The sequence below is a fragment of the Gadus morhua genome, chromosome 21, assembly GCF_902167405.1.
Source record: "Gadus morhua chromosome 21, gadMor3.0, whole genome shotgun sequence".
In the NCBI taxonomy this organism is placed as follows: domain Eukaryota; kingdom Metazoa; phylum Chordata; class Actinopteri; order Gadiformes; family Gadidae; genus Gadus; species Gadus morhua.
The window spans coordinates 1,359,420-1,380,204 of NC_044068.1; the positions used below are offsets into that span (position 1 = coordinate 1,359,420).

At 46.9% G+C, this 20,785-nt stretch overlaps 2 protein-coding genes across 4 annotated transcripts in view; both read right to left on the bottom strand.

Moving 5' to 3' along the window:
- Window positions 1–969: 969 nt before the first annotated feature.
- LOC115534328 (gap junction delta-2 protein) lies at window positions 970–9,944 on the bottom strand. Its single transcript, XM_030345236.1, has 2 exons — window positions 9,017–9,944; window positions 970–3,006 (listed from the first exon to the last, which is right to left on the bottom strand). Exons 1-2 carry the CDS (start codon window positions 9,085–9,087, stop codon window positions 2,193–2,195), a joined length of 885 nt encoding a protein of 294 aa, XP_030201096.1. The 5' UTR covers window positions 9,088–9,944; the 3' UTR covers window positions 970–2,192.
- Window positions 9,945–19,668: 9,724 nt separating this feature from the next.
- The window catches only part of meis2b (Meis homeobox 2b), a 16,418-nt gene continuing 15,301 nt past the window's right edge, over window positions 19,669–20,785 (bottom strand). Inside the window, exons 3-4 of one of the 3 annotated variants that reach the window (XM_030345198.1) lie at window positions 20,712–20,785; window positions 19,669–20,627 (exon numbers count right to left, since the gene is read on the bottom strand). The exon at window positions 20,712–20,785 is cut by the window's right edge and continues 552 nt beyond it. In XM_030345198.1, the coding sequence (XP_030201058.1) occupies window positions 20,104–20,627; window positions 20,712–20,785 (598 nt within the window). In that variant the 3' untranslated portion in view covers window positions 19,669–20,103. The other 2 variants (XM_030345196.1, XM_030345197.1) reach the window with 2 other exon arrangements.

Below are 20,785 nucleotides of genomic sequence, written 5' to 3' on the forward strand. Positions count from 1 at the left end.
ATCTCCTTACACCAAACAAACACTGAATAAAGTCCTGGTTTACCTTTACTTTTGGTACATCCAACTCCAAAGGTCGATGTGTGGTGGTGGGCTCACCATCATCCACCCTGAAGCACCAGAGTTCCTGAAGTTTACCCAAGTCATAGTTTAGTAAACCCTGCGCGTAACGCTGGTCCGTGTCCAGCGGAGGGTTTTACCGGTGAGGAGGCGACATGGTCCGGGTCCGCCCCTTCCGCCGCCTGAGCCGATTTATCCGACACCTGGCCCTCCCCCACCTATCAACCCCCCTGCTCTCTGTGATGCTTTCACCTCCTCACTCTTTGATCGAGTGAGTCAACGCTCAGTGACTCCCGGGGTTTCATTTTCGATCCTAACCATCATGGACAACCAGCCTTCCAAACTCGCCTATTGCATGATGCCGTGCATGAGATATCATCAGTCAATCCAGTTGATTATTATGCTCTACCCATCAAATAGGCGGTATAGACTGCAGCAGCAGAGGGGGGGCGACAGAGTCCTGTTGTGTCTCCATAATGGAGACACAACAGGGCGGTTTATCCAGTGTGTGTGAGGGGCAGGTTATTGGGTCAACAAGAAAATATCTCTCGATCAATGTTAACAATAGCTTATTATCAAATGCTACCAGTTAATTAAAGCATTACAGCATTAGTAGGTGGCATTTGCCCGCTAAACCCATTACTGCCCAAGTAAATAAACCACCATGCTTCTACATTGATCCCTTCCCAGAAGATTCAGTTGGAGCTAATCCACCTGCAGCCATCGACCAAAAGGGGCTTTACCCAATATTGTTGTTATCCTTGAATAGCTCATTACGGTTAGGTTTTATTTTCTGTATTATTATTCTTTTGGTACCATAGTTATTCAATGATATTTTCCTATGTGATTTTTACTAAGAATAACCCAAGCTTCCTTTAAGCTTCACGTCTTAACGGTTAAATCACTTCAATCAACAGTTTGACATCCATTTTATTGCGGACAGCTTCATTGGAAATACAAGATGGCAGCACCGCATGATAAATAAACACAGTATTTCATATAAGACACAGTAATTCAGTAGATCGGGGAACACAGACGTTTAAACCTCGTTGTTTCAACGTGTGTGTGATACGTATTATGTATACATGTATCAAACACAGACTTTGAAATAAGTGGCGTGGTACTATTGTACAAAACGTCACGCACAGTCAACATGGTGCCATGGCTTGACCAAGACACTCAGTGCTCACTGGAGCCCTGGTTAAGGTCGGAGGTTAACTCTTATGCAGCCAATCAGTGGGGAGATGAGAGGTGACGGCGTGGTTTAGCGCCTGGCAGCCACCAGAGCTCCTCCTGTCCCTTGGAATGTTTCCTCGATGTCTGTGTTTGGCCTCTTAGTGCAAAGTCAAGATGGACAACCGAGAACAAGATTAAAATAGACACAATGAACTACGATTTAACATCAGACGTGAACGTCCTCATTTAAATAAGCACTTTATACTTCTTCCCTTTATACGGCATTCCCCCATCATGGGGTGACCAAAGACAAGTTCATATGAATAAAATAACAAGATAATAAGAGAATGTTTCACAGGTGCTAAAACACGATCTCAAATACGAATAGTAGAAGTTAGAATGTTATTTTTGGTGCTCTTGGGTGACGCCTTTGACGACGATCAGCTGTCGTTTCCCAGATACCAACTGCCTGGACGCCGTCCGACGCCCAGCTCCTAACAGTCATGATACATCAGGACGTGTTCCATCGCTGGGCCATAGGCTCCAACCCCACGGTGTTACTTTCGGCGCTAGATAGTGACCACACTGACATTTATTTACAAGACCATCTTTGTAAGTTCCTTTCCCTGCAGTTCCAAGATAAGGACGTAGGTGAAGGAAATATTCACTTATGATAAAGAGCTCCTGGGATAGATAGCTCTCAGGTAAAGAGCTCTCAGGTCTAGAGCTGTTCAGATCTAAATATGCTTGGATCTAGAACTGCTTGGATCTAAAGCTCCTCAGATCTAGAGCTCTTCAGGGCTAGAGCTTCTCTGATCAAGGGCTGCTCAGACTTAGAGCTGCTCAGACTTAAAGCTGCTCAGATCTAGAGCTGTTCAGATCTAAAGATACTTGGATCTAGAGCTGTCCAGTTCTAGATCTTCCCAGGTCTCGACCGCTCAACCCTCCGGTGAAGTCGGTCAAACGTAGGCGGAGTCACTGGACTGGATGTGTCCAAATCCGCTCATCTTGGCCGGGTCCTTCTTGCGGATCTCGTAGACGGACTTCCTCCGGGCCTGCACGCCCCTCACGGCCTCCTTGATCTTCTTCCAGCCCAGGTGGTTGAGCTCCGCCAGGTTGAAGACCACGCAGACGCCGCTGATGGCGAACATGAAGACCAGGAACACGGTCTTCTCCGTGGGCCGTGAGACGTAGCACTCGACGTCCTTGATGCACGGGTACCGGTCGCACTCGTACACCGGGGGCACGTTGAACCCGTACAGGAAGTACTGGCCCACCAGGAAGCCCACCTCCAGCATGTTCCGGAAGACCACCTGGATGATGTAGAAGCGGGAGATGCCCTCCTGCCTCCTCATCTTGGACTGCGTCCTCACACACTGCCGGGGGAAGATGTGAGCGTCCGGGTCCGCCTCCTTGTACGAGTTCTCCGAGTTCTGCAGCAGGCCGTTCACCAGAGTGTTCTTCAGCAGGTTGTCGTCTGGCCGGCCCGTCCGGTCCACCGACAGGTACACGCCGGAGAAGCCGCGCTCCTTCTGCTTGGACGACTGGTGGACGGAGTAGGTGATGAAGCAGAGGCTGGGGCAGCACACCATGATGATCTGGAAAACCCAGTACCGGATGTGGGAGATGGGGAAGGCCTGGTCGTAGCACGCCTGGTTGCAGCCCGGCTGCAGGGTGTTGCACACAAACATCTCCTGTTCGTCATCGTAGACGGTCTCCCCGACGATGGCCACGATCAGGATCCGGAAGATCACCACCACCGTGAGCAGGATCCTACAGAGCGGGAAGAGGGGCGGAGGCCGTGTGAGAAGAGGACACTTAACCTGTAGTGATCCTACTGATGACACTGTAGTGATCCTACTGATGATACTGTAGTGATCCTACTGATGATACTGTAGTGATCCTACTGATGATACTGTAGTGATCCTACTGATGATACTGTAGTGATCCTACTGATGATACTGTAGTGTTCGTATTGATGATACTGTAGTGATCCTACTGATGATACTGTAGTGATCCTACTGATGATACTGTAGTGATCGTACTGATGATACTGTAGTGATCCTACTGATGATACTGTAGTGATCGTACTGATGATACTGTAGTGATCCTACTGATGATACTGTAGTGATCCTACTGATGATACTGTAGTGATCCTACTGATGATACTGTAGTGATCCTACTGATGATACTGTAGTGATCGTACTGATGATACTGTAGTGATCCTACTGATGATACTGTAGTGATCCTACTGATGATACTGTAGTGATCCTACTGATGATACTGTAGTGATCCTACTGATGATACTGTAGTGATCGTACTGATGATACTGTAGTGATCCTACTGATGATACTGTAGTGATCCTACTGATGATACTGTAGTGATCCTACTGATGATACTGTAGTGATCGTACTGATGATACTGTAGTGATCGTACTGATGATACTGTAGTGATCCTACTGATGATACTGTAGTGATCCTACTGATGATACTGTAGTGATCCTACTGATGATACTGTAGTGATCCTACTGATGATACTGTAGTGATCCTACTGATGACACTGTAGTGATCCTACTGATGATACTGTAGTGATCCTACTGATGACACTGTAGTGATCCTACTGATGATACTGTAGTGATCCTACTGATGACACTGTAGTGATCGTACTGATGATACTGTAGTGATCCTACTGATGACACTGTAGTGATCCTACTGATGATACTGTAGTGATCCTACTGATGACACTGTAGTGATCCTACTGATGATACTGTAGTGATAGTACTGATGATACTGTAGTGATCCTACTGATGATACTGTAGTGATCCTACTGATGATACTGTAGTGATCCTACTGATGATACTGTAGTGATCGTACTGATGATACTGTAGTGATCGTACTGATGATACTGTAGTGATCCTACTGATGATACTGTAGTGATCCTACTGATGATACTGTAGTGATCGTACTGATGATACTGTAGTGATCCTACTGATGATACTGTAGTGATCCTACTGATGATACTGTAGTGATCGTACTGATGATACTGTAGTGATCGTACTGATGATACTGTAGTGATCGTACTGATGATACTGTAGTGATCGTACTGATGATACTGTAGTGATCCTACTGATGATACTGTAGTGATCCTACTGATGATACTGTAGTGATCCTACTGATGATACTGTAGTGATCGTACTGATGATACTTTAGTGATCCTACTGATGATACTGTAGTGATCGTACTGATGATACTGTAGTGATCCTACTGATGATACTGTAGTGATCCTACTGATGATAATGTAGTGATCGTACTGATGATACTGTAGTGATCCTACTGATGATACTGTAGTGATCCTACTGATGATACTGTAGTGATCCTACTGATGATACTGTAGTGATCCTACTGATGATACTGTAGTGATCCTACTGATGATACTGTAGTGATCGTACTGATGATACTGTAGTGATCGTACTGATGATACTGTAGTGATCGTACTGATGATACTGTAGTGATCCTACTGATGATACTGTAGTGATCCTACTGATGATACTGTAGTGATCGTACTGATGATACTGTAGTGATCCTACTGATGATACTGTAGTGATCCTACTGATGATACTGTAGTGATCCTACTGATGATACTGTAGTGATCCTACTGATGATACTGTAGTGATCGTATTGATGATACTGTAGTGATCCTACTGATGATACTGTAGTGATCGTACTGATGATACTGTAGTGATCCTACTGATGATACTGTAGTGATCCTACTGATGATACTGTAGTGATCCTACTGATGATACTGTAGTGATCCTACTGATGATACTGTAGTGATCGTACTGATGATACTGTAGTGATCGTACTGATGATACTGTAGTGATCGTATTGATGATACTGTAGTGATCGTACTGATGATACTGTAGTGATCGTACTGATGATACTGTAGTGATCGTACTGATGATACTGTAGTGATCGTACTGATGATACTGTAGTGATCGTACTGATGATACTGTAGTGATCCTACTGATGATACTGTAGTGATCGTATTGATGATACTGTAGTGATTGTACTGATGATACTTTAGTGATCGTACTGATGATACTGTAGTGATCGTACTGATGATACTGTAGTGATCGTACTGATGATACTGTAGTGATCGTACTGATGATACTGTAGTGATCGTACTGATGATACTGTAGTGATCCTACTGATGATACTGTAGTGATCGTACTGATGATACTGTAGTGATCCTACTGATGATACTGTAGTGATCGTACTGATGATACTGTAGTGATCGTACTGATGATACTGTAGTGATCGTACTGATGATACTGTAGTGATCGTACTGATGATATTGTAGTGATCGTACTGATGATACTGTAGTGATCGTACTGATGATACTGTAGTGATCCTACTGATGATACTGTAGTGATCCTACTGATGATACTGTAGTGATCGTACTGATGATACTGTAGTGATCGTACTGATGATACTGTAGTGATCGTACTGAGGATACTGTAGTGATCCTACTGATGATACTGTAGTGATCGTACTGATGATACTGTAATGATCGTACTGATGATACTGTAGTGATCGTACTGATGATACTGTAGTGATCGTACTGATGATACTGTAGTGATCGTACTGATGATACTGTAGTGATCGTATTGATGATACTGTAGTGATCGTACTGATGATACTGTGGTGATCGTATTGATGATACTGTGGTGATCGTATTGATGATACTGTGGTGATCCTACTGATGATACTGTAGTGATCGTACTGATGATACTGTAGTGATCGTACTGATGATACTGTAGTGATCGTACTGATGATACTGTAGTGATCGTACTGATGATACTGTAGTGATCGTACTGATGATACTGTAGTGATCGTACTGATGATACTGTAGTGATCGTACTGATGATACTGTAGTGATCGTACTGATGATACTGTAGTGATCGTACTGATGATACTGTAGTGATCGTACTGATGATACTGTAGTGATCGTACTGATGATACTGTAGTGATCGTATTGATGATACTGTAGTGATCGTACTGATGATACTGTAGTGATCGTATTGATGATAATGTGGGCGGCAATGGCTCAGGAGGTAGATCAGGTTGGCTGGTAACCGCAAGGATGCTGGTTTGATCCCAGGCTCCTCCTAGTGTGGATGTGTCCCTGAGCACGACACCTTACCCTGACTGCTCCAGACGAGCTGGCTGTCGCCCTGAAAGGCTGACCCCTGACGGTGTGTGAATGTGAGGCAATATTGTAAACAGACTCACTGAGGTCATAAAAGATCCCAGGGCACATATCGTAAGGAGTAGGGGATACCCCGGTGTCCTGGCCCAACCAGGCTCATTCAATCTGGCCCCCTAATCATCCTCCTGTATAATTGGCTGACTCATTAAGTCCCTCACTCTCCACCTTAAGCTGGTATGGGGTGAGCGTTCTGGCGCTGATTGTCTGCCGTGCATCACCCCAGTGGGTGCTACACACTGGTGGGGGTGAGGGAGGTCCCCCCTTCACTGTAAAGCCTCTTTGAGTGGCTAGAAAAGCGCTATATAAATTCAATCAATTATTATTATTAACACTTTGGATAAAAGCGATATATAAATGCATTCCATTTGCCATCGTGGACGGGGGATTCTGGACAGGCAACAACAGCTCCTACATAGAGCTGTGATGTGATGTGACACAGCTTCTACATAGAGCTGTGATGTGATGTGACACAGCTTCCACATACAGCTGTGATGTGATGTGACACAGCTTCTACATAGAGCTCTGATGTGATGTGACACAGCTTCTACATAGAGCTGTGATGTGATGTGACACAGCTTCTACATAGAGCTGTGATGTGATGTGACACAGCTTCTACATAGAGCTGTGATGTGATGTGACACAGCTTCTACATAGAGCTGTGATGTGATGTGACACAGCTTCTACATAGAGCTGTGATGTGACACAGCTTCTACATAGAGCTGTGATGTGATGTGACACAGCTTCTACATAGAGCTGTGATGTGATGTGACACAGCTCCTACATAGAGCTGTGATGTGATGTGACACAGCTTCTACATAGAGCTGTGATGTGACACAGCTCTACATAGAGCGGTGCTGTGATGTGACACAGCTCTACATAGAGCGATGCTGTGATGTGTCACAGCTCTACATAGAGCGGTGCTATGATGTGTCACAGCTCTACATAGAGCGATGCTGTGATGTGTCACAGCTCTACATAGAGCGGTGCTATGACGTGTCACAGCTCTACATAGAGCGGTGCTGTGATGTGACACAGCTTCTACATAGAGCGGTGATGTGATGTGACACAGCTCTACATAGAGCTGTGATGTGATGTGACACAGCTTCTACATAGAGCGGTGCTGTGATGTGACACAGCTTCTACATAGAGCGGTGCTGTGATGCCTACCAGCTCATACATGGAGTGGCTAGATCTCTGCTCTGTGGCGATGTTAAGCTTTAAATACTGCCTGATTTAATGAGGTACAACATTAGAAATCAAAGCGTCTAATTGGGAGCTGTTCATCTCAAAATACGAACGGACTAGTTATTAACAGTAGATATAAAGAGACTAGTTATAAACTGTTGATATACACAGACTAGTTATAAAAAGTAAATATGAAAAGACTAGATATAAACAGTAGTTATAAAGAGTAGATATAAACACTAGTTATAAACTGTAGTTATAAAAACTAGCTATAAAAATGAGTTGTTAGTAGATTGTTAGAAGTTAGTAGTTAGTAGGGAGTAGTTGGTTAGTCTCCTACCTCCCTGCAGCAGACTGCTGCTGACAGGGTTGTCAACAGTTGTCAGTAGTTAGTAGTTGCGATTAGTAGTTCATATTTAGCATGGGTTCCTAGCTCCCTATCATAGTAGAGTGCTGGTGACAGGGTTAGTAGTTAGTTAGTTAGTTCTACACCCCTATCATAGTAGAGTGCTGGTGACAGGGTTAGTAGTTAGTTAGTTAGTTCTACATCCCTATCATAGTAGAGTGCTGGTGACAGGGTTAGTAGTTAGTTAGTTAATTAGTTCTACATCCCTATCATAATAGGTTGCTGGTGATAGGGTTAGTAGTTAGAATTTAGTAGTTGGTTAGTTAGTCCTACCTTCCTATCATAGTAGAGCACTGATGCCAGGGTTAGTAGTTAGTGATTAGTATTAAGATGTGGGTTAGTTCCTACCTCCCTATCATGGTAGAGTGCTCATGACAGGGTCAGTAGTTAGTGGTTAGTAGTTGGTTAGTCTCCTGCCTCCCTATCATAGTAGAGCACTGATGACAGGGTTAGTAGTTAGTAAACGGTTAGTATCCTACCTCCCTATCATAGTAGAGTAATGACAGGGTTAGTAGTGAGTAAACGGTTAGTATCCTACCTCCCTATCATAGTAGAGTAATGACAGGGTTAGTAGTTAGTAAACGGTTAGTATCCTACCTCCCTATCATAGTAGAGTAATGACAGGGTTAGTAGTTAGTAAACGGTTAGTATCCTACCTCCCTATCATAGTAGAGTAATGACAGGGTTAATAGTTAGTAGTTAGTAAACGGTTAGTATCCTACCTCCCTATCATAGTAGAGTAATGACAGGGTTAATAGTTAGTAGTTAGTAAACGGTTAGTATCCTACCTCCCTATCATAGTAGAGTAATGACAGGGTTAGTAGTTAGTAATAATAAATGATAAATGAAATTTATATAGCGCTTAATATGGTACTCTAAGACGCTTAATAGTAATTAGTAGTTAATAAACGGTTAGTATCCTACCTCCCTATCATAGTAGAGTGCTGTTGAACGGCCGCCTCCAGTAGACGCTCGAGGATGGTCCATTCCCCCATGACGGCTCATCCGTTGCTCCGAGGCCGTCTGAGAACACTGACCCTGACCCCTCAGAACCAAACACGGTCCGTCCGAGAACACTGACCCTGACCGCTCAGAACCAAACACGGTCCGTCCGAGAACACTGACCCTGACCGCTCAGAACCAAACACGGTCCGTCCGAGAACACTGACCCTGACCGCTCAGAACCAAACACGGTCCGTCTGAGAACACTGACCCTGACCGCTCAGAACCAAACACGGTCCGTCTGGGAACACTGACCCTGACCCCTCAGAACCAAACACGGTTCTCCTCGGTTATCCGGCACCGTCTTAGAGCACTCACCCTGACCCGAACACTTCAGAACCAAATACGGTCCTGTTCGTTTCTCCACGGTTCTCCGAGAACGTCTGAGAACACTCACCCTGACCCTACCCCCAAAGAACCAAACACGGTCTTGCTCGGTTCTCCACGGTTCTCCGAGACCGTCTGAGAACACTCACCCTGACCCTAACCCCGCAGAACCAAACACGCTCCTGCTCGGTTCTCCACGGGCTCGTGTCTCCGGTCGGTGGTCGTGCAGTGATCGCGTGCATGTGCGTGTCTGCCTGATGCGCTCCTGTCCGGTTCCTTCTAAGCCGCGAGGAGCGCGTCCGTTAATGCGCGTCACCGCCGCGCGGGGTCACGCGGCGTTTCACTGTTGCGCTCGCGCTAATCCGGCTTTAAGTAGGCTCATTTGCGTCACGTGCGGAGGGGTTTGTGCATAGGAGAGACCCGGGCCACGCGCACCGAGGAGTAGGGCGGCTCGAGGTGAGACGACCGATCGATAGAAATGTATCAAAAGATGGAAGGCAAAATTGGTGACGATGGCGCGAGAGGATAAGACGAGGAGGGGGGAGCGACAGAGAGAGAGAGAGAGAGAGAGAGAGAGAGAGAGAGAGAGAGAGAGAGAGAGAGAGAGAGAGAGAGAGAGAGAGAGAGAGAGAGAGAGAGAGAGAGAGAGGGGGAGAGAGAGAGAGAGGGGGAGAGAGAGAGAGAGAGAGAGAGAGAGAGAGAGAGAGAGAGAGAGAGAGAGAGAGAGAGAGAGAGAGAGAGAGAGAGAGAGAGAGAGAGAGAGAGAGAGAGAGAGAGAGAGAGAGAGAGAGAGGATCCAATCGGAGTGAGGTCCTCCCCCGCAGGCCCCGCCCCCTGCCTACTCTCCAATTATAAAATTACAACTATAATCAAATACTATATAATAACAGTTAAATACCAATACAGTTAAATACTAACACTATAAAATACCAATTAGTTAAGATCAGTAAATACTAATCAAATATGATAGCAGATTGATAGTATTCGTTTTCAACTGTGTTGGTATCCAAATACATTTGAATACAAATACAGGTTGTCCGGTAGAAACGAACGAACAGATATTTAGGTAAACAATTTATGGAATTAAACATTATATAGCATATGAAGAAACATATACTTATATAACATCATGTGGTATTTGTGTGTCCACGAGGGATAACCTACAGGTATTGGGTACTAATAATAGGACACTCAACCCAAATATCGTTTGTTTCCGTTGGAAATAAATAAATAATAAATTAAGGGAAGATTAGGTCGCCCAGATACCGGAGAGATATCACAGATTAAATGATGATGCAATCACCACATGACCTATTAAATGTGAAATACACACAGCAAATACAGTGTGACAGGGAGGTAATAATATTATTCATCAGCATTGCTATAGAGCACAAACTGGATTTCATTTAGCAGTAACAGCCAAGGGGCAGTCAATAATATATATAACGCACCCGAACTATAGTGGCCTTGGCCGTGTTGATTCTAATACCAGTGGATCTTCACGAGGTTATGAATCAATTGGAGTGGAAACCATCAAATCCTTTTGGATTATAATAGGGAAATATGAGGCAATGTGTTTTTCCATATCTTCCCCATTAACATGAAGATATTTTCCCTCTGTCTCTGTGACATTGAAAAGCAACGACCAAATTGATGTGCTACATTTATATCAGAGAAGGGTTAAACCTAAACGTTGGTGAAAATGCTTCCTAGTGTGATAGGTACAGATTATTCTTTGGGATAAGCCTTTTTTGATTACTTGTTTTTGGATTACTTTTACTATTTATGGATACATTTTTTGGATTAAGCCTAGTTCTTCTGGATTACTTTTTGGATTACTATTTTGATTACCTTTTTTAATTACTTTATGAATTACTCGTTCGATCCTATTCGTTGATTCTTTATTCTTTGAAAATAACACCCTCACTATGTTTGTTTCCTAATATTTGCGGAGTGATCCCTATTTCCTCGACTGGTTGTGCCTAGCATTAACGGTTCGCTTCCCTTTGTCTTATGGCGCTATAAAGCGTCAGATAAAAAGGTACAGATGACGTTTTGCGACTCAGAAATAATGTCAACACTTCAATTCATTCGTGGTTGGGTAAAAGAAGAGTGTTGGCGCCCTCTTGTGGTATAAAACTACAGCGAGTGAGAGGGTTAGTGAGCGACAGAGAGAGAGAGGGAGGGATAGCGAGTGAGAGAGAGAGAGAGAGTTAGAAAGTGAGAGTGAGTGTGACAGAGAGAGAGGGAGGGGGGGAGGTAGAAGGAGAGCGGTTGAGACAGAGAGTGAGAGTGACAGAGAGAGGGGGAGAGAGAGAGAGAGAGAGAGAGAGAGAGAGAGAGAGAGAGAGAGAGAGAGAGAGAGAGAGAGAGAGAGAGAGAGAGAGAGGGAGAGGGAGAGGGAGAGAGAGAGAGAGAGAGAGAGAGAGAGAGAGAGAGAGAGAGGGGGGGGAGAGGTAGAGAGAGGGGGGGAGAGGTAGAGGGAGAGAGGGAGGGCGAGGTAGAGAGAGAGAGAGAGAGAGAGAGAGAGAGAGAGAGAGAGAGAGAGAGAGAGAGAGAGAGAGAGAGAGAGAGAGAGAGAATGAGAGAGGACTGTTGGTGCCCCCTTGTGGAATATAACTATGGAGCAAGAGACACAGAGAGAGACGGACGGAAAGAGATTCAATCATATTCGGTGGTCTTTTTTGTAGTCGATGTGGCAACATATATCTTTACTTTCTTTCTATGTTTCAAACCACACAGATCCCCAACTAGCTGTTCACAGATCCGCTTCTTTTGGATTAATTTGGTTTCCCCCTGTGCTTCCATCGTCAGTGTAACGTTGTTATGATGTAGGCTACTGAATTATACTTAAATAATATGCAAATTATCAATTATTTTTGCACGTATGCACTTGATTGGTTAACAATTGGCTCAATAAGTGACGATGAAGATTAATTAACACTGTATTGTGCTCCTTGGACACAATTATGCATACACCCTTAGTTTGTGCTGTGATATCCATCACTACCGTGTTTCAGCTATCAAACCAGAGGACGTGTTACTATGTAGGCCGTGGCTTTGTTCTTCTTGATGGTTTAATGAAAGAGACGTCTCTGTTGACATTAGGGAGGGTGAAGTCTATTCCTAATCTGTCAGTAGGTCATGACACGTCCTGGACCGACGCATGCAAATGATGACAAACCCTCCCTGGCCTCCCAACGTCATCTCCACAGCCGCCGTCATGTCCGCGCGGGTAATCGCCCTAACAGGAGGGCTGATCTCAGGACAGCTGCAGGGCAGAACCGCCCCGTCACATCATCCTGAAGCCTCCCTCGGACACGTCCTTATCAACCGCTGTCACGTCTACTAACCCTAACCGACCCTTACCCTGCCTTCACCAACCCTGAACCTTTACTAGCGTTAACTCTTTACTAACCCTAACCGACCCTTACCCTGCCTCAACCAACCCTGAACCTTTACTAACGTTAACTCTTAACCAACCATATCATTTTTATCCATACTGGTCGCACAACTAACTAAATTATTATTGTTAGCTAACGAGAAGTGCAAACTTATCGCCAGAGGGCAGTATGTCGTTATGCTGAACCGGCCTGAGACAACCCTGTCTCACCGACCACCCCGTCTCACCGACCACCCCGTCTCACCGACCAGCCCGTCTCACCGACCACCCCGTCTCACCGACCACCCCGTCTCACTGTATACCCAGTCTCACCAAACACCCTGTCTCACCGACCACCCCGTCTCACTGTATACCCAGTCTCACAGAGCCCATCCTTCATCACAGCCTCTTTCACCGCGTTTCTCCCTCTTTTAAATCACTGTAAACCTCTGATGTGAAGTGATGCCACATTCTAGTGCCCTCTGGTGTGAGGTCTCAGTCCGCTGGCCACACCCTAACCTGGTCCAGGCCGCTGGCCACGCCCTGACCTGGTCCAGGCCGCTGGCCACGCCCTGACCTGGTCCAGGCCGCTGGCCACGCCCTGACCTGGTCCAGGCCGCTGGCCACGCCCTGACCTGGTCCAGGCCGCTGGCCACACCCTGACCTGGTCCAGGCCGCTGGCCACCCCCTGACCTGGTCCAGGCCGCTGGCCACGCCCTGACCTGGTCCAGGCCGCTGGCCACGCCCTGACCTGGTCCAGGCCGGTGGCCACACCCTGACCTGGTCCAGGCCGCTGACCACACCCTGACCTGGTCCAGGCCGCTGGCCACACCCTGACCTGGTCCAGGCCGCTGGCCACAACCTGACCTGGTCCAGGCCGCTGGCCACAACCTGACCTGGTCCTGCAGAGTGGACCGGCCTGGTGAGGGGTCTCTCTCGAGGTCATAACCTAAACTCGCTGTTACCCTAACATCTCTGCAGCCTGAAGTCTCCAGCCTGCAGTCCGAATCGTGCAGTCTGCACCCTGCAGTCTAAAGCTGGCAGTCTGCACTTTTCACACCTTGACCGTGCATTGTTGGGCTGAGATTTCTTTTTTTTCTGACAGATGAGCAGGGGCACTTGAATAGTGTGTGTGTGTTTGTGTGTGTGTGTGTGTGTGTGTGTCTGCGTGCGTGCGTGCGTGCGTGCGTGCGTGCGTGCGTGCGTGCGTGCGTGCGTGCGTGCGTGCGTGTGCGCGTGCGTGCGTGTGTGTGGTGGGGGGAGTGTTGGTCCTGATGCTGAAGACTTCAGGGATGCTGTGCTTCCCCTGGTCATTCATCATCCACTGACACTTCCACTTACAGCCACACACAGACGCACACACACACACAAACACACACACACACACACACACACACACACACACACACACACACACACACACACACACACACACACACAGCCACAAACACACACACACACACAGACGCACACACCGACTTATCCACATTAATACGCAATACATGTTCTCCTCTCTCCTCCATCTATCTCTCTCTGTCCCTTGTTTCCCCGTTTCTCTCTACTTCTCTATCTCGCCTCTCTCCCCCTTTGCAGTGGTGCCCCTTTGTCTTTGGGTTCGTCTGTGTTTCTGTTTTCTGTAGGCTATGTGGGGACAGTATGGAGACAGTATGAGGAGAGTAGGAGGACAGTATGAGGACAGTATGAAGGCAGTATGAAGACAGCATGAGGACAGAATAAGGGGACAGTATGAGGACAGTATGAAGACAGTATGAGGAGACAGTATGAAGACAGTATGAGGAGACAGTATGAAGACAGTATGAGGAGACAGTATGAGGAGACAGTATGAAGACAGTATGAGGAGACAGTATGAGGAGACAGTATGAGGAGACAGTATGAAGACAGTATTAGGGGACAGTATGAAGACAATATGAGGGGACAGTATGAGGACAGTATGAAGACAGAATGAGGAGACAGTTTGAGGAGACAGTATGAAGGCAGTATGAGGGGACAGTATGAGGCCAGTATGAGGGGACAGTATGAGGAGACAGTATGAGGCCAGTATGAGGGGACAGTATGAGGGGACAGTATGAAGACAGTATGAGGGCACTATGAGGGGACAGTATGAAGACAGTTTGAGGAGACAGTAGCAGGTCTGGTGTGGGCGGTGAAGACCTCTGAGACCAGACCTCTAATAAAACAGATAAAGCAGAACTTGGTGAGTGAAGTCGTGGATCACATCAGGTCAGTGTCAGAGAGCCAGTGTCCTCCCAGAGGAACCAACAGACCAGTGGAACCATGCAGCAAGAGGCGGAAGATATATATGTTTTTTACAATATATATCATCAATATAATATTTAATATTTATTATTATTTATTTTAAATATATTTTCTTCTCTCCGTTCTCTAATATACCCACCTATCCTAAATAATATATACTATATATATAAAAATAAAAATAATAAATACATATTCATAGTTATTCATATATCATAATATAATGTAACATATATGTATTAATATATGGTATATATTCATGTTGAATAATATATCTTAAATAAAAATATTCCACATATAATATATCATCATTATTATTATAATATGCCCTTCTATCCTTAATAATAATATATCTAATGTATTATATATATATATATTATTGATTACGTAAAAACAATTATAAGAATAATGTAATAATATGAATCCATATTATTGCACAAAAGCAACCTCAAGCGGATCAAACTTCTAGCGTCACGGCCCTGGTCTGGTCTCTAATATGAATCGTTAATTATCAGACGATAGTTCATTAATAGATAGCGTGGTGATGAATACACGAGGGCTGCGCTGTCCTCTTCCTCTAACCTAATGAGCTCCACCCCCGGCGCCCCTTTGTGCGGCCGACAGGTGTCTAACTGAATGATGGATGCCTCCCTCCTGCTCTGTAATTGGCTGCTGGCTGGCTGCAGCGGGCCCGCCCCTCCCCCTGGCTGTCACTCAGCGGCTGCAGCCGGGCCCTCCGATAGCGATGCTAATGCCCGGCGCTGGCTCCCCATTGGCCGGCGGGCGGCTGGCCGGGCTCATCCATTACAGCGGTGACAGTAATAATCTCGGCCCAACACAAGGTTCCCGCGCGCTAAACGTTATGTGACCGTTGGTGTCAGGGTGGGGTGGCGGCGAGGGAGGGGGGAGGGGCTCCATGATGGATGACCGGGGAGCCCGCTCGCCGCGGCTGGTGTCTGGGACGCCACTCAGACCCTCAAAGGCTTCTGCTCCCTTTCACTTTGGGAGTTTTAAATAAGACCCCTTTAAACCCCGCCGGGAAATCATTGGTCGCTTTGACGGTACTCAGTCACATGGGGGGGGGGGGGGGGGGGGCCGTGGGGGGGGGGGGGGGGGGGGGGCGACCCCTAACAGATTAATGGGACGATGTGTGTGGTGGTACACAGCGTCACCTGACCCCAGCATGTAACCTAACCTACATGTACCCTAACCTACATGTACCCTAAACCCCATTAACCCTAATCTTGCATGTACACTAGCCTGCATGTAACCTCACCATGCATGTACCCTAACCATAACTAGCATGCACCCTAAGCCTAACTAGCATGTACCCTAACCATAACTAGCATGCACCCTAAGCCTAACTAGCATTTACCCTAACCATAACTAGCATGTACCCTAACCTGACCATAAACCTCCACATATAAATGCACAGACTGCATCTATACAATACATGTCTGAAATAGCCTATGCACATGTCAACATGATAACCCTATGCATGATACCATCAGCCTCCTCACCGCTATGTATGATGCATACCCCTCGGTAATATCCCAAGTAGGATGCATACCCGATATATACTCCCTACATACGAACGCGTCTGAGTAGCGATGCGTCAGGGAGACTGCCTCTGCTCTCCACACAGCCCCCCCCCCCCCGCTGCCCCTGCCCTCCCCCCCCCCCCCCCCCGCTGCCCCTGCCCTCCCCCCACCCCCCCTCGCTGCTTGAATGACTCGCGGGCGGAGCCAAGAGTAGGCCATCCATCATCCCTGTCGCTACGAATCGAATAAAGCCGACAGCCCAACTTCGTCCCGTATCGACCGACTGCTGACCTGCTGCCAAGACATGTTGTGGTTTAACCGAGGGTCTACGCACACAGTCCCGCCTGACCACAACACAATCACTACACAACACAACACAACCACAACACAACCACAACACAACCACACAGTCCCGCCTGACCACAACACAATCACTACACAACACAACACAACCACAACACAACCACAACACAACCACACAGTCCCGCCTGACCACAACACAACCACTACACAACACAACAAAACCACAACACAACCACAACACAACCACAACACAACCACACAGTCCCGCCTGACCACAACACAACCACTACACAACACAACACAACCACAACACAACCACAACACAACCACACAGTCCCGCCTGACCACAACACAACCACTACACAACCACAACACAACACAACACAACCACAACACAACCCCACACAACCACTACACAACCACAACACAATCACACAGTCCCATCTGACCACAACACAACAACACACAGTCCCGCCTGACCACAACACAATCACTACACAACAACAAACAGTCCTACCTGACCACAACACAACCACAACACAACCCCAACACAACCACAACACAACCACAACACAACCACAACACAACCACACAGTCCCGCCTGACCACAACACAACCACAACACAACCACACAGTCCCGCCTGACCACAACACAACCACTACACAACCACAACACAACCAATACACAACCACAACACAACCACAACACAACCACAACACAACCACAACACAACCACACAGTCCCGCCTGACCACAACACAACCACTACACAACCACAACACAACACAACACAGCACAACCACAACACAACCACACAGTCCCACCTGACCAGAAGCACAACCACTACACAACACAACACAACCACACAGTCCCGCCTGACCACAACATAACCACTCACAGTCCCGCCTGACCACAACACAACCAATACACAACCACAACACAACCAATACACAACCACAACACAACAACACACAGTCCCACCTGACCACAACACAACCACACAGTCCCACCTGACCAGAAGCACAACCACTACACAACCACAACACAACCACACAGTCCCGCCTGACCACAACACAACCACTACACAACCACAACACAACCAATACACAACCACAACACAACCACAACACAACCACAACACAACCACACAGTCCCGCCTGACCACAACACAACCACTACACAACCACAACACAACACAACACAACACAACCAAAACACAACCACACAGTCCCACCTGACCAGAAGCACAACCACTACACAACCACAACACAACAACACACAGTCCCACCTGACCACAACACAACAACCACCACACACAACCACAACACAACCACACAGTCCCGCCTGACCACAACACAACCCCAACACAACCACACAGTCCCGCCTGACCACAACACAACCAATACACAACCACAACACAACCAATACACAACCACAACACAACCACAACACAACAACACACAGTCCCACCTGACCACAACACAACAAACACAGTCCCACCTGACCACAACACAACAAACACAGTCCCACCTGACCACAACACAACCACCACACAACCACAACACAACACAACACAACCACAACACAACCACACAGTCCCACCTGACCACAACACAACCACAACACAACCACTCACAGTCCCGCCTGACCACAACATAATCACCACACAACCACAACACAACAACACACAGTCCCACCTGACCACAACACAACCACAACACAACCACTCACAGTCACAACACAACCACAACACAACCACAACACAACCACCATACAACCACACGCAGTCAAAGCTTACAACAACACAACGACAATACAACCACAACACAACCACTCACAGTCACAACACAACCACCACACAACCACAATACAACCACAACACAACCAAACACGGTCACACCTGACTGGACCACAACACAACCACGCACAACCAAAACACAACCACGCAAAGTCATACCTGACAAACCACAGTACCACCACAACATCAAACAGCTCAAAGATTTACAGAGAAAAGGCTTCATTTTTCATTTTCTCTTTATTTTGGTTTTAGTGCAGGAATTTCCCCTTTTTGTCAGTGCTATAAAACTATTTGTAACATTTTCAGATATGGAAAAACACGTTGGAATCGTCTCATGATGCTGGGAGGAGTCGCATACAAAATAAAGATATGAGCAGATGGGATGGAACGGTCGACATTCAAAGTACAAAAAAGTGACGACGGAACGTCTTCAATCCAATCAGACCGGCGATAAAACTAACATCTAGAAACCACGAGTGGAATCAACAAGCAAATAAGGATCACAAGTACATCACAGCAAGTAGACCCTACACAGTCCTCGTATTCACAGAGAAACGGGAAGGTTCGTGTGTTTGGTTAGAAAATTCCCAACGCACACTTTTGGGCTGCAGGCTTTAGGTTCTGTGTAAAGTGTTCATAAAAATGTTCACGTCCCTGTATTCCGACATTTGGGAAATATATAAATAAATAATTGACGAGGGAAAAGTAGGACTTGAGGTCCTCAGCATCTTCGGATGTTTGTTTTGGAAGTCTGTTTGTTCTGGAAGATGGTTTTAACCATGGAGGTCTCCCCAGAAAGGTTAAAGGTCTTCACTCCTTCAGATGGCCGTCTCCAGAAGGGGTACAGGTCTTCACTCCTTCAGATGGCCGTCTCCAGAAGGGGTACGGGTCTTCACTCCTTCAGATGGCCGTCTCCAGAAGGGGTACGGGTCTTCACTCCTTCAGATGGCCGTCTCCAGAAGGGGTACGGGTCTTCACTCCTTCAGATGGCCGTCTCCAGAAGGGGTACGGGTCTTCACTCCTTCAGATGGCCGTCTCCAGAAAGGTTAAAGGTCTTCATTCCTTCAGATGGCCGTCTCCAGAAGGGGTACGGGTCTTCACTCCTTCAGATGGCCGTCTCCAGAAGGGGTACGGGTCTTCACTCCTTCAGATGGCCGTCTCCAGAAGGGGTACGGGTCTTCACTCCTTCAGATGGCCGTCTCCAGAAGGGGTACGGGTCTTCACTCCTTCAGATGGCCGTCTCCAGAAGGGGTACGGGTCTTCACTCCTTCAGATGGCCGTCTCCAGAAGGGGTACGGGTCTTCACTCCTTCAGATGGCCGTCTCCAGAAGGGGTACGGGTCTTCACTCCTTCAGATGGCCGTCTCCAGAAGGGGTACGGGTCTTCACTCCTCTGGAAGATAGTCTTCATCAGAGAGGTGAGAGTCTCCACTCCTCCGGGAGATGATCTTAACCGTGGTGGTCTTCATCAGAGAGGGTACGGTCTTCACTCTGAAGACGGTCTTCATCAGAGAGGGTACGGTCTTCACTCTGAAGACGGTCTTCATCAGAGAGGGTACGGTCTTCACTCCTCTGAAGACGGTCTTCATCAGAGAGGGTACGGTCTTCACTCTGAAGACGGTCTTCATCAGAGAGGGTACGGTCTTCACTCTGAAGACGGTCTTCATCAGAGAGGGTACGGTCTTCACTCTGAAGACGGTCTTCATCAGAGAGGGTACGGTCTTCACTCCTCTGAAGACGGTCTTCATCAGAGAGGGTACGGTCTTCACTCTGAAGACGGTCTTCATCAGAGAGGGTACGGTCTTCACTCTGAAGACGGTCTTCATCAGAGAGGGTACGGTCTTCATCAGAGAGGGTACGGTCTTCACTCTGAAGACGGTCTTCATCAGAGAGGGTACGGTCTTCACTCCTCTGAAGACGGTCTTCATCAGAGAGGGTACGGTCTTCACTCCTCTGAAGATGGTCTTCATCAGAGAGGGTACAGTCTTCACTCTGAAGACGGTCTTCATCAGAGAGGGTACGGTCTTCACTCTGAAGACGGTCTTCATCAGAGAGGGTACGGTCTTC

What these genes read in the sequence shown, in the direction of transcription:
- LOC115534328 (XM_030345236.1), bottom strand. Translation starts at nt 9,087, where the DNA reads ATGGGGGAATGGACCATCCTCGAGCGTCTACTGGAGGCGGCCGTTCAA. An exon ending in CACTCTACTATGATAGGGAG is followed by an intron (nt 3,007 to 9,016) that starts GTAGGATACTAA and finishes CCCGCTCTGTAG; the next exon opens with GATCCTGCTCACGGTGGTGG.